Below are 14,287 nucleotides of genomic sequence, written 5' to 3' on the forward strand. Positions count from 1 at the left end.
ACAGGCGGTCAAGACGACGAACAAAGAAGCTTTTGATAGGCGGGTTATCCGAATCCCGCCTTAAAGGCTTTGGAATGAGCTCCCCTCTACGATGTTTCCCGAGCGATATGACTTGTTTTGCAATATGACGGTAGGCAGCGGCTTAACTCTGCCCCTGGCATTGCTGACGTCCATGGGTGACAGTAACTACTCACCATCTGGGCTGTATGATCATCTGCCTACAAGGGCAATAAAAAAAGTCGCTAACTGATGCCCCTGGTAAACAGCAGGGTTGCTGGATTATTACCAGCGCGCGGTCATCCGTCACCCATTTTCTCTTTAGCAAGATGTGTATAGAGCAGCCAACACGTCGGTTCACTAAGCAGCGTATGAGGGAGAGCCGAAGAAGTTAAAGGGACATGATTCGGATGGAAGGCGCAGCGCAGGTAGGCCTCCCACGAGGTAGACCGACAGCCTGCTATTGTGGTGAACCTTGGGGGAGGCCTATGTCCAGCAGTGGACTTACGAGGGCACAGTACAGCACAGATTCTAACGGGATCTCAATCCCGCCCTACAGTTCGACGGATAAGGGTTGGTGCGATGAAAGAAAGCACGATGTATCCATACTAGAACGTATATTAAATATCTAGGCATATAAAATTCATTAAAAAAAAATTTTCAAGAAATAGAAACCATAAATCATTTTGTCTGAAAATAATCTTTCAACAAAAAGACAATAGAGCGAAACAATAGGCTCTTCGAGTAATTCATTAGTGCAGTGGAAGTTTTATGTAAAAGATGAGGTTACTGTGTACATGCATTAGTCTATCATTACTTTTAGTATTTACAAATGGTAGGGATGAAGATAAAATTGTTAAAGGTGAGTAATTTAATTTTTGATAACCTGCTATTTACAGTTTTCGTTTACCGACTATAATTACCAAATGTTCAGTGTGCTAAATTCAAAAGTGAACTCAAGGTATCACTAATTTTTTTTTTATTATCATGACTCCAGGAAGTTCCAGAACATAGGTGATTAAATATCAATTAAATGAATGTAAAACATACTAGATTAAAATTGATTTACAATGATGATATTTTTAATAAATTACATTATTCACATAAACTGTGATACTTTTTAACCTGATAGTACATATTTCTAAAAACGACTGCATCTTTGTCTCTGCCTTCAAGTCATTTTTGGTTCCATTGCAAAGAAAAGAAAAACTGGTACCGTTGATTTAGTGCTTCTACAAACCCGTTAATGTCGTTAGGTTTCCCCGAGGGAAAATTTACCAAGACTTTTGTTATAGGGCAATATTTCAACCATATTTTATTAATCTTTTCATTCGATGACAATGTTTTAAAGTTTAAAACGAAAAGTAGCTTAATAAATTTCTGATTTAGATAAACGAATGTAGTATAACATACTATAATTATGACAATATTAAACACTTTATCGTCGTTGTCAAACCAAAATCTGCTATGTGCACTTTTTGAGATTTTTAATTTTTGACCTTTTCGTATAGTTCACAGCCCTATCTACCGTATAAAAAAACTGTCATGTGTCTATAGCTTTAATATGTATCTATAGCTTTCATTTGATATAGTTCTTCAAAATTTACTTTCATATCGACGTTTGAAAGGCAAACTTGACTAAGCGACAATAACTGCTTTGTACATAAATGATAGGCAATAACCATATTCGATGCGCAAAAAAAATATATTTCTAAGGCTATTAAAATAATTTCAATCCTACAGCTAGATTCGTTAAAATAGAAAATTTTTCAGGTATTTCAACTTTAAATTAGTCTACTGTAAAGTTCACGCATTGTCGCTTAGTCACGTTTGCCTTTCAAGCGTCGATATAAAATTTTATACGAAAATGCTTTTACTCGTTAATTCAAAATAGAGTTTTTGCACATAGCAGATTTTGGTTTGACACCGACGTTATGTTAATTTAAACATTCCAGCTTGCTATTGGCCTAATGAAGTATTCGAGCCATGCTTCGGTGGTTGTGCGGAAGTATCGTGTGACAACCCCCGCAGCCACTTACGTCCTTGTTACCCGTACTGCGAGCCTGGCTGTGTGTGTGAAGAACCCTACATAAGGGACGACCGGACCCATCAGTGCGTACTGCCACAAGACTGCTCTCCGTAAGTCTTTCAATTCAGGATTCAATGATTTTAAAATTTCAGAACGCTTTTTTTTTGCTTTTGGCGAAAATTACCACTTGAACATCGTCACCCGTCTTCACGTCAAAGACACGTTGCGTTGAAGTTTCGTGAGCACCTCAAATGCAAATGAATGTAACTGTCCACAAAAACAATGTATAGTAAACATGCTACATTTGAAAAGTATAAACTTATTAAGCTTTTTTTTTTCTAGGACGCAAATGGGTATACCAATACCCACAAAAAGAGACAAAACATTATCACCAAAGTATTCAGGAAGGTCATATCGAAGTCATACTAAACGAGAAGGTCAAGAAATTGTCGAGAACGAACTTCCAGCACCGAATTACAAGTTAGAAGATGCTAGAAGGAGTCCAGAAGTATCCAGGATGGGCAATTATTTTAATATTGTCATAGCACCACCGCCCATCAAAGCACTCCAGCCAAGGAAAATTCTACAAAGCGACGCATATAGACCAAACTCAAAAAGAATGTAATTCAAATAAAGAGATTTTGTTTCATTAGGTTTCATTTATTTCATTAGGTTCCATTTTGTTTTAATTTATTTTATACCATCTGTTTTCCTATCGATCTCCATAGACAAATGCAAAAATCGTAAACTATGCTTGTTGTGTTTGAATAATAAAACTAAAATGAATTTCATCAAACAATCACTGAAAGGCAAAACAAGGAGATTAAGTTTTTCTATTTTTAATGACTTCAATACGAAGACTAACTCAGCTATCGCAGTTTGGAGCACTGAGGAATTCGACTTTCATTCCATACAACCTTTTGTGTCTTGTTAATATAATAACCCTTTACAACCGTGTAAAATTTCACTTGTTTCGCGGTCTTCAATCGACATACATCTGACATTAACAGTGACAAATTAAAATGAGAATACTATTGATATTGGCTCTTCTTTTATGTAAGTCACTATTTGAAATTTTAAACCGGTTTGGATATTGTGACCTTAACACAAAAGTCATATTACAGATAACATTATTGCATTAGCAACGAGACCTAACTATGATTATGAAGACGATATTAACAAAAGACTTATAAGCGAAAGGAGAAACTCAAGACAAAAGGCTTTATTGAAATCAGACGACCATAAAGACTGGGATACTCGACGTCGATTTGAATATGACCGATTCCTTGACGATTCTGACCTTAAGAGCCACACTGGTGTCGATAGAATTAGAGAAGCCGAATCATATCGACAACACTATGAAGATCCTGATAAATGGAACAACGGCGCGACGAAAAGTATGGAAATGACACACGCCGCAATATTTTCGTTAGTAAAATTACTCTTGAATATTTCTTAGCACTTTTAACTTGTTAACCAGAAGTAAATATAGCAACGTTAGCCCGTTAAAATTAGCTTGGTTGGTGTGACTGGATCCCATCCTGTCTTTCCAGTAAAGATAATTATAAGCAAAAACAGTCGTCATTTATCCATTAATGAGTTTTTTTTGTCTCGCAGGGAAAAAGACCAAGAAAAAAAGTACCCGTTTGTAATGAATTGTGAGAGACCTCATGAAAGGTATTAATTTAAGTTAAGTTTCGAAACATATACATACACTAACAAAGAAACAAACAAAATGGTCCTGTGTTACTGTCATCACGTTACTAATAACATTATCAATATCAATATTTAAATAATACACTAGACAATGACCGGTTTTTTTTTGATAACGCCATCTTGTTGTGTCTTTAGAGCGGTTAGTTGCCCTCAATCAAGAAAAATAGTATTATTATTCGCCAATAGATGTGGGGAGAGTTGATTATTGAAAACACGAATAAAACAACATTTTCTGAAAATAAATCGTACCTAGATCGATTTATCGCCCTCGAAATCTCCTGTATACTAAATTTTATGGAAATCGTTGGAGCCATTTCCGAGATTCAGATTATATATATATATACAAGATTATATATACCTAGTCAGGTCATAAATTCTGTCATATGTTTAATGTAAAATAATTGAAACAAGTTTATTCATTATGTAACCATTCATATACCAAAATGATCTGAACAAAACATAGATTCTTATGACACTAAAGTTTATTCAAAATGACCTCCGTGATTTTGAATACAGGCCTTCAATCTGCGCGTCCAATCGTCTATCGCAGCACGAACGAGGTCCATGTCAATATCGGCGGCTGCCTTAATCAAGGATGTCTTGAGTGACTCCAAATTGGGATGAGGCTTTGAGCACGCCTTTTCCTCCAAGTGTTGCCATATCTTGTAATCTAACGGATTCAAATCTGGACTGGAGGAGGGCCAGTCTTCGTGCCGGATGAAGTCGATTTCACGCGCCGCCAGACAGTCTTGTGTGCTCTTCGCTCTATGAGCTGGCGCCGAATCTTGTTGGAATACCCTGTGCCTGTAATTGAACATGGTATGAGAAACAGGTTTCACAAGGTTCGTCAGGACTGTATTTTGATACCCAACTGCATTCGTTTTTACACCTTTCTCACAAAAATGTACCTTTGTTAAGCCCCAATAAGAAACTCCCAACCATACCATGAGCGAGGATGGAAAATGACCTCGTTGGATACGCGGAATACGGTTGCTCGCTTCTTCACTACTGTGTGCATACACCTTATCATTTTGTTTGTTGTAGCTCTCTTCTACGGTAAAAATTTTTTCAACCGAAAAAAGAATTTCCCGATTTTTTTTTTCCGCGTACCGCTTCAACAAAGCGCGGCATCTCTTCAGTCTCAGGCCCATTAGACGAGCATTCAAACGATGTCCTGTTTTTCTTCAATATGCCCGAAGCCCTAAGTCTTCATTTAACACCCTTTTCACCGTGGTTCTGCTTAACCCCATCTGAAGGGCCAACAGTTTCTGCTTACGTTTGGGATTTCTTTGAATTCGCGCCTTCACAACTTTTATCACAGCTGGAGTCCTAACAGACCGAGGGCGACCACTTCTTGACCTGTCATCTACACTAGAGTCTTCATTGTATCGTTTGATGGTACGATAAACGAATCTTTTGGTTATATTCAAATTTTTCAGTATGTTAAAAATTTGAATTGGCGCGTAACCGCAACGATGCAACGCAATAACTGCAACACGGTCTTCTTTAAGCGTCCACTCCATATTTAAATTATAAATTTAAATAATAAAAAATGAGTAAAATTCTAAAAGTATACATTTTTATTTTCATGAACAATTCGAAATTCGAATCCAATAAACTTTTTTGTGGCCAGCATTCTAAAAGAAATGTTTTTACTGTGTGACAATACTTATGACCTGACTAGTTACAAGAATTGCTCGTTAGGTATAAGAAAGGTATAAGATTGCTAAATAATGTCGATATAGGTACTTTCCCTTAGTTTAAAACAAATTTATTATATTGTTCAATGCATGTGATATGAGGTTATTGAACCGTATCATTTGATTAAGCAAATAAACGGTACGTAGGTACGAAGCGTGCTTCGCTGGCTGTGCTTCAGTAACCTGCGACAACCCCCGAGACCGACTGCGGCCGTGCTACCCTTTCTGCGAACCTGGTTGCATTTGCGTTCACCCCTATGTGAGAGATGATCGGACACACAAATGCGTCTTGCCTGAAGATTGTACAAAGTAAATCGCAGCGACAATAAATAAAATTTGCTTACTTACTAATCTCGTTATGAACATAGAGTTAATTTATTAATAGTTGCGCCGTGAAATTACCGAGGAAGGTAGAAGGTAGCGCAGGCAAGTTACCTACTATACCCGTAGACTATCTTTTTCGATAATTGCGTTTTTTTGTTATTGCTTAGATGGGTGGACGAGCTCACAGCCCACCTGGTGTTAAGTGTTTACTAGAGCCCATAGACATCTACAACGTAAATGCGCCACCCACCTTGAGATATAAGTTCCAAGGTCTCAGGATAGTTACAACAGCTGCCCCACCCTTCAAAGCAAAACGCATTACTGCTACACGGCAGAAATAGGCGGGGTGGTGGTACCTACCCGTGCGGACTCACGAGGTCCTGCCACCAGTAATTACGCAAACTCTAATTTTGCGGGTTTGATTTTTATTACACGATGATATTCCGTGGAAATCCATCGTGAACATTTGTTAAGTAGGTGCGTATTTCATTAGAAAAATTGGTACCCGCCTGCGGGATTCGAACACCGTTGCATTGCTAGATACGAATGTACCGGAGGTCCTTTAGGCCACGACGACTGCGTCAAATAAAGACTACATAAAACAGATGCAATAAGAAATTATGTTCAAAAAATTTTAATCTAAATGACTTAATCCGGTGTGGAAATACATTGTAGCAAAACGAGCCTCGCCGCAAATTAAAAGGCTCTTAATGAGGATTATTTTAATGAATGAGGCGAATAAAGTCACTTTTATAAGGTTCGTTTGATGTCAGTTTTAACATAAGTACCTCATAAATGATGGGTTTGATAATGATTCTTAGTGGACGATCCTCCGTGGATGATTTTAGAATTTGAATATTGTCTATATTGGTTATTCAGAAACATTAGCATAAAAAAATATCAATAAACTAATTTTATTTTTAAGCCAATCTTAAAAGCTATGTTTTTACGATCTGTACTTATTGTGATAATTATTTTAATATTTCATTGACTACCGAGGCTCTCCGCGTTAAGAGGATATTACTGGAGCCCATAGACAACTGTGTAAACGCCGTCGTAATACATGCAGTAAAATTGAAAATTGAATTTTTTTTGTTCCCCTAAATAGATTTATCAAGTCGTCTGTCTATTGTTAAGTGATTACCGTAGCCCGTATCCGTCATGACGTGAATGCTACCACCCTCATTGGATGAGTCGAACCAACGATGTTAGTGTGCAAGGGCTGTCCCACCCTTCAAACCGGAAAGAAAGATGTTCGAAAAAATTGCCAACCCGGCGTTAGATTTTATGTTCATGTCAATCTCTAACGGCCAGTTTTTAAAAACGGAGGTTATTATATTCCATTTATAATATAATAAATAAAACAGACTCGCAGTTTTAAACACAATGTAATTTTAATATGTTGAAACATGTGATTTTTCAAGCATACCTCATTATATGTATAATTATAATCTTGTTAACAATACGTCAATCAGTTTTTTTTTTCATACAAAAAAAGAACACACATTTCTCCATGTCTAAAATTGTAATTAAAAGTATAATTTCATTTTTTACAGGGGCTTAAAAGGTATTCCTGATCTTGGTGACGACCAGTAGAAATGAAATGACCATATGCATACATATATCTGTTAAAATGTATTTTTGTTAAATAAACTTTTCTACTACTGCATTTATTTGTTTCATATTTAAGTAAATCATTTTGTAATGCAACGATCGAGTGTTTAATTTTAAAACACTTGAAGCAAAAAGAAGGTTTGGAAACACGAACAACGCAACACCGCCGAGCCTTATCATTTCAAAGCGGTCATTGTATGGTAGCGCTAAAAAGAAAACCTTACACGCATTATTTTTGCTTGAAAAAAAAACACAAGCCAGCAAGCAGAAACTGCACTGTGATAAGTGATTTAAAAAGTGTAATTTTAATATACAATTTGTGCTTAGTAACTGATCACTTTGTATCGTATTTCAGTTCAATAGAGTTCATAAGGAAATTGCGAAGCTGATGTTCCTTGCGGAGTCGTAACCGCTAATTGGTTGTATCCTAACCTAATGAATATCTGGACTTTAATCAGTTTATTCCTGCCCCAATTTTTTTGTACTAAAGTCAAATTACAATACGGTAACTATCACTTAATTTATAACCATTGAAACTTTTATTTTGTAAATATTAAAAAAAAAAACAAATAATCATATTCACCTGTAGCAAATATTTCATCACAGATCGATGTACCAATCTGCATCATGGTAGTTTATCGCTAATGCTTACGGTTAAAACAAACGGATCCTTCGAATCAAAAGAGGCTCAGCTCACCAAATGATGGCGCACAAATACGAGTAATGATGAAAAGAACATACAATTTTACGAGATTTAAACCATTAATTTACAGAATGTGGTGAGCATGGCAGATTTGAATATTGCATTGATGGGATCCCGGGATGTATTGTCGGCTGCCACTGCCATCCCGGTTTCTATTTTGATACGGAAACGAAAATATGTGAATCCAAGTAAGTGCAAATAAAATTGAATAACGTTATATATGTACATCAATTTCGAAACCTAAAAACATGTTCGATGTCTAACAATATACATCTTTATTTGTAAGGAAAATAAACGATCGTAATAGAACGATGTAAATGTAGTTTTTTGAACGATAACAAAGCTTATAAGTGGAACTGAAATATGTGTAGGTAAATCGTGTTTTCCTTGTAAATAACTTTCAGCACACAAATGATAGAGGGATTTCGACGGCATGCGAAGATAGATCCAACTAGATTCCAAATTCCTGTGACAGAAACAGAAAACGTCAGTCCAACTTCAACGGTCGATCCTGTAAATGAGAAAGTCGATGAGATTACGAAAGACGCTGACGACCTTGGTGACTGGCTTTACAACCAATTTTTCAAAACAGTAGAAAATCAGGTGATCAACAAAACAAACGATAAAGAGCAGATCGTCAATAGAAGAAGTGGCTCCATGCCGCTAACTCACAAATCGAAGAAGAAACTTCGCAAACATTCAAAAAGAACAGGAAAGAGGAGGAAAATGAAGAACAATGCCTTGAAAAAGAAAATTTTACGAATAACACAAGACGACAGTCTCTTTGACTCTAGTTCCGATACTTCTTCAGACAGTAGCAGCAGTTCTGACTCAAGCAGCAGCAGTGAAAGCGACGAATATATTAAAAAAGAAAAAAATCACGGTCACAAAAAGATATTGCTGCTGAACAAAAAGCCTAAAGCGCCGTTGCCGTCATTTATATTCTTGCCAAACATGGGTACACCGTACTATCCTCCTATAGGCTTACCGCCACCGCCCGCTATACCGATGTATCCAGTTGTGCCTGTACCACCAGTAGGACAGCTGCCCATCTTCGGAGGTATGTATCTAAAATTTATTCAATAAATCCAAAACAACATTAATGTCTTTTTTTTTCTAAATAGGTACTACGCCATCTTGCAACGACGATATAACAAACACTCGGTCCACAAAAAATGAACAAACGACTAGTTCCACTGTACCAATAACTACAACGCGAACAAGCTCTAGTTCAACTTCAGTAACATCGATCACTACCAACACTCCTAGTTCAGACTCTGCGAATAGTACTTCGACAACTACAGAAAAAACACCCAATGAACGAAGTGGCTCACAAAAGCCGTAAGTTCTCCTTTAAATTACGACAATAAGCCGCACCTTTATCAGTCCATGACTTAATAGTATTACAAGTAACAATTACACGAAATAATGGGTCTCCAATCCTCTTAATTTTTCTCTTCAAACTACGTCAGTTACATCCCACATCAATAGTAAAGCCTGTAACTAAATGTTATTTCGTAATTTGTACGTTTCTGTTTCCGTTTTAACCGTTTCCAAAGTTAAAAGCTGCATAATATACAAAAATAATTTTAATTTGTTATCCTTTGCTTCGTCACTTCAATATTAAAACTACACAACTCACAATATGGACTGATTATAATAAATGCATATTCCGGTACATAATTTACAATGTATTGCAAAAGAAAGGCAGATCCATGCTTTCGCAACAGATCCACGGACGAGATCGTCAGATGATTATATTTGTTGTAAATAGCGTGTGGTGCAAAAACAAATACCCACATTTATTACATTAATTTTCAGAAGTGTTTTCCATATATCACTTCCATTAATTTAATTGGATTTTAAATTTTTTTAGAAAAAAGAATCACACTAAAAGAAGGCTCGGACCTAAGGCTAAATTTGTAAGTAACTATGCATATTTTACGAACCATATTCCAAGCTAGAAACGATACAAGAACCTGATAGAAAAAAATGCTACAGAATACAATTAAAATGCCTTAATTTCGATCGCCTTAATTCAATCTCGATTTGTTTCATGTATCTTTTACAAGTTATTTAATTTTGTTATTAAAAGTAAGCAAGACGCCGTTTTGGGTGAGCTCACAGCCCTGATGTTAAGTGGTTACTGGAGCCCATAGACACATACAACGTAAACGCGCCACCCGCCTTGAGGTATAAGGTCTCAGTATAGTTACAACGGCTGCCCCATCCTTCCAACCGAAACGCATTACTGCTTCACGGCAGAAATAGGCAGGGCGGTGGTATCTACCCGTGCGGACTCACAAGAGGTCCTACTACCAGTAAATACAACAAGTCCTACCACCAGTAAATTGTATTCATAGTCATGTCATAATATAAGTATGATATAATAATATATGTCGTATAATATGATGAATAAGATAAGAACGTATAGCAAGCAAATCTTCATTCCGTTCATGGAGTAATGGAAAAAAGATTAAAATCAAAAAGATTAAATTTGCGTAATTAATAGTGGTAGGGCCTAATAGTAGTCGAGATTCCTATCTTGTCTAATTTTGTCTCGAAGAAGACAAGCGTTCCGGTTTGGAAAAAAATATTACCGTTCTTCTAAAGTAATTGTGACTCTAACCATATGTTTTGAAAATGGGGGGGCGCGGTGACTTTTTTGATAAAACCGAAAGCTTCGTCTGCTCGAAACCAATAAAAATATATATAACATTATATTTAATTTGACTGGTAATTTTTTGTTGTCAGTTACAACAAATAAAGGAAAAATTAAGAGGAAGAAAGAAAATGCCCCCTGATGACGATTTCAACGATATGTCACGAGAGTCCCAGGTGCCTTATTCAGGGGAAATTAACCGGAATAGAGCACGTTCAGATACATTGATGTCTAAAAACGATGACGAAACATCTATGAACGATGTGGATTTTAAATATCTGTCTCAATTAATACATAGAGTCGATTTAAACAAATCTAATTATTTACCTGAGCGTGATATTCATTATGGAATGACACCCTTACGAAATTCAATGGTAGGCCGAAGAAATTATAATAATGATTATTATCAAGATCAGATCACATCAGAACATCCTCCAAATATATCTGAAAAAAGGCGAAATCTTATAAAACACGAGCTGGATAACGATTTCTACAGTAACTTGGGCCGAGAAATAGCTTCGATGATACGATCAATAGACTCTAACGCTGAACGCCAAGTTAACATAGAAATCGAAAAATCCGACTCACAAAGTCCGAATCATCCCATCTTCAGTGAAAATACTTATTCGCCTCGATCCTACTGGGAGAGATCCGTGAGATCTTCTTTACAACGGTATTTTCAACCAAGCACAAAAATGTTTGAATACTTAAAGAACAGCAACGAGAGGTTGTTTAATCTTGAAAGTAAAGTTGAAGTCGCCGCGAGCACTCCACGTTTAATGAGTCTTCAAGAATTAGAAAGTATCTTGAACAATGTAGATGAAAATCCAAATGCTAGACTACAAGACTATCAACAATTGAATATGGTAGTACCTACGAATAGGAACACATTTTTTGTTTCAACAGCAAAACCGTTACGACTGAGAATTTTTGATCAATATCCTGTACGTCGACAATTAATGAACAATCTTCAGAACATTGCAGAACGAAAAACTTCGTTTGATAATCTAACAGTTGCAAATAAAACAGATAAATTGAAGTTAAATATTAACTTTATAAGACCGACTAGAAAACCGAACAATAAAATAACAAACACATCTGTCAGTCCCCAGTTTAGACAATTACAATTCATTAAACAAACAAGAAGTTCGTCAATGAGATTCACGACAAACCATCCAAATTTTTTAATGAATGTAAACCCACATGATCATCAAAATTTCTATTTCGACAAAAATGCGAACGAGAAAACGTACCCAATGAATTTACCAATCGTTAGGAAGCAATTTTCACATATTCACAATACACCTCGACGTTCGTATTTTCATCATGAATTTCGTCATTTCGATTACTTTGATCAATAAAACGTCTCCAAACTTTGTATTTTATTTGAAACAAACAAAACAAAGCTCTAACTTTAAATTGATTTTGAATTTAATATAATCCAGTATGTGGAGGCTTACGAGGATCGCGTAGCTGATCGTACATTATGTATGTTACACATCATGGACCTTCGTACGTTCAGACTTGCACAAGTTACTGGAGCTAGAGCACTGTGTGAAACGTTCTTATACGAACCTACGTCGATTTTATGCGGTAATCCTCTTGTATACTTCACAGACAATTTAATTCTCATTTCATAATATGAATCGCATGAGCGTCTAGCATCCGAAGCTGGGTCCGAGCTCATTTATACCTCAGCACGTTTATAGGAGCATGTTTATGAGTAAACTAAGGTCCGATTAGATTGGATTTTAGCAGGAACACCAGGAACGAAGCGGTGTGAATTGTTTTATTTTCATTGGCTGCTTAATTTACTGTTCAATGAAGTTCAATCGGTGGTTTATTAACCGCTTAACATTTATGAAAGTGGACTAATGCGGGCACGTGGTTTCTCTGGTTCTTCCAAAACGTCCGCTAAAGTCTCAGTTAATAACTTTTTATTGAGACTTAATATCATTTCATCTCGTTTCACCTAATGTAATCAACTGATCACATTTTCGAATCGATTATTCTTCTTAGTCGAATACTTCATTGCTGAAGGTCGTGTCCTTGAAAGCCCTTCGTGGCTCTTTGTACCCTCAGATTCCATTTGCTTCGGTTTTCGACTTCTCTTAGGGCGTTCGCAACAGAGAGTTCAGTGAGCGCAATTATCTGATCCGACCAACGGTTTGGTGGCCGGCCGGCGGGTCTTTTATTATAATCGATTAACTTCATCTTATCCAGTATATATCATTTTTCATTAAACAGAATATGTGTATAATAATTGAAGATTTTTATAAACAAGATACCGGCGACAATGGCATCGCAAGTAGCCAATTAATTGCCATACTGAAAAAATAAAAAGAAACTATGAAATTCTAATGTGTAGGTTCATTTTAGAAGGCATCGAATTTTTTGAGGTGACAATACATTTTTTCGGTTCATTTGTTACGTTATAGATATTTTTTTACGCACTGTTTTTTAATTATCATGACATACTTATTATCTTATTTTTGTTATTATAACTTCATAATTTTTGACATTCGTATCGTCAAATACGTATTACAAAATGGGCTTGTGTGTGCTGGGACCGTGCTGGATTGACATAAAGTATCAGTGTGCTTAATGCGAATTTTTTAACGTTCTCGATCGCGTAAGCGTTAACTCAAATTTGTATGCAGTTGGAACAGTATGATATCGAACCAACCGTCTTATATCTTGAACAAACAGTAATTTCGGGTCCAAAGCTCTTTTTAATGTAGAAACTTGATACACATTCGAATTGGAATCTAAATTCGTATTCAGAGAGTAAGGAGGCTGACAATTCGGTCTACTTTATTTGACTCTTTCTATCTATGGACCGAATGTTTACCAGTACTATTTATACAGACCGATTTTTTTTGTGTACGATGTTTTTTCCTATTTATGAAACATTTTTCCATTAAATAATTACAATTACAACTCTCGCAGAGCATATTATATGCTTGTCTCATTCGTTTTTGAGCCGGTTTTAGTGAAATTCTTTAAATCGGATCAATAGCACCAAATGTTGTAGCTTGTTTTAAAATTGTGTCATTCGCACAGAAAATCTATACTACTTAATTTGGCCATAAATAGTGTTACAATTAAAAATAAACAAAATATTACATTCGAATTTGGAATCTGCAATTTTTATATGATTGCTCATTGAGTTTTCTCATTTTGGCGCCAAAACATTGTACAATATTTTGCGATATTAAAATGGAGTGGGGTGATAAAGAGAACCGAATCGCTGTGATTGCATTACACAAAGTAGGTATGGAGCCAAATGCAATTTTTAAAACTCTCCATACGCTTGGTATTAGTAAAATGTTTGTGTACCGGGCTATTAATAGGTGCAATGAGATCTCCTGCTTGTGACAGAAAAAGATCTGGCCGTCCACGTAGTGTTCGTACGAAAAAGGTGGTCAAAGCAGTAAGGGAAAGAATTCGAAGAAATCCTGTCCGAAAGCAAAAGATTTTATCTCGGGAGATGAAGATAGCACCTAGAACCACGTCGCGTATTTTAAAAGATGACTTAGGAC

General features: G+C 36.2%; 3 protein-coding genes across 4 annotated transcripts; all 3 read left to right on the forward strand.

Moving 5' to 3' along the window:
* Nucleotides 1-594: 594 nt before the first annotated feature.
* LOC114250489 (uncharacterized) lies at nt 595-3,286 on the forward strand. 2 transcript variants are annotated; one of them, XM_089737441.1, is made up of 4 exons: nt 595-859; nt 1,953-2,136; nt 2,369-2,647; nt 3,151-3,286. In XM_089737441.1, exons 1-4 carry the CDS (start codon nt 778-780, stop codon nt 3,152-3,154), a joined length of 549 nt encoding a protein of 182 aa, XP_089593567.1. In that variant the 5' UTR covers nt 595-777; the 3' UTR covers nt 3,155-3,286. The 2 variants fall into 2 exon arrangements, with proteins under 2 accessions (XP_089593567.1, XP_028040178.2); XM_028184377.2 differs by lacking the exon at nt 3,151-3,286 and having other exon boundaries at nt 2,369-2,852.
* Nucleotides 3,287-3,299: 13 nt separating this feature from the next.
* Nucleotides 3,300-7,465, forward strand: LOC149503288 (venom peptide SjAPI). The gene is made up of 4 exons (XM_089737446.1): nt 3,300-3,454; nt 3,644-3,703; nt 5,590-5,751; nt 7,323-7,465. The coding sequence occupies exons 1-4, from the start codon at nt 3,426-3,428 to the stop codon at nt 7,360-7,362; spliced, it is 291 nt and encodes a 96-aa protein (XP_089593572.1). The 5' UTR covers nt 3,300-3,425; the 3' UTR covers nt 7,363-7,465.
* A 350-nt stretch (nt 7,466-7,815) lies between these two features.
* LOC149503289 (uncharacterized) lies at nt 7,816-12,106 on the forward strand. Its single transcript, XM_089738750.1, has 6 exons — nt 7,816-7,885; nt 8,154-8,271; nt 8,488-9,143; nt 9,208-9,424; nt 9,960-10,005; nt 10,838-12,106. Exons 1-6 carry the CDS (start codon nt 7,816-7,818, stop codon nt 12,104-12,106), a joined length of 2,376 nt encoding a protein of 791 aa, XP_089594876.1.
* The last annotated feature ends 2,181 nt before the right edge of the window (nt 12,107-14,287 follow it).

The sequence above is a fragment of the Bombyx mandarina genome, chromosome 03 (genome assembly GCF_030267445.1).
Source record: "Bombyx mandarina strain Sakado chromosome 03, ASM3026744v2".
Lineage (NCBI taxonomy): Eukaryota > Metazoa > Arthropoda > Insecta > Lepidoptera > Bombycidae > Bombyx > Bombyx mandarina.

Excerpts from the sequence above, each read along its gene's own strand:
- LOC114250489 (XM_089737441.1), top strand. The coding sequence starts at position 778 with ATGAGGTTACTGTGTACATGCATTAGTCTATCATTACTTTTAGTATTT. Across the intron at positions 860-1,952 it reads TGAAGATAAAATTGTTAAAG|CTTGCTATTGGCCTAATGAA; the intron begins GTGAGTAATTTA and ends TAAACATTCCAG. Across the intron at positions 2,137-2,368 it reads CTGCCACAAGACTGCTCTCC|GACGCAAATGGGTATACCAA; the intron begins GTAAGTCTTTCA and ends TTTTTTTTCTAG.
- LOC149503288 (XM_089737446.1), top strand. The coding sequence starts at position 3,426 with ATGGAAATGACACACGCCGCAATATTTTC. Across the intron at positions 3,704-5,589 it reads TGTGAGAGACCTCATGAAAG|GTACGAAGCGTGCTTCGCTG; the intron begins GTATTAATTTAA and ends AACGGTACGTAG. Across the intron at positions 5,752-7,322 it reads TTGCCTGAAGATTGTACAAA|GGGCTTAAAAGGTATTCCTG; the intron begins GTAAATCGCAGC and ends CATTTTTTACAG.
- LOC149503289 (XM_089738750.1), top strand. The coding sequence starts at position 7,816 with ATGAATATCTGGACTTTAATCAGTTTATTCCTGCCCCAATTTTTTTGT. Across the intron at positions 8,272-8,487 it reads ACGAAAATATGTGAATCCAA|CACACAAATGATAGAGGGAT; the intron begins GTAAGTGCAAAT and ends AATAACTTTCAG. Across the intron at positions 9,144-9,207 it reads ACAGCTGCCCATCTTCGGAG|GTACTACGCCATCTTGCAAC; the intron begins GTATGTATCTAA and ends TTTTCTAAATAG.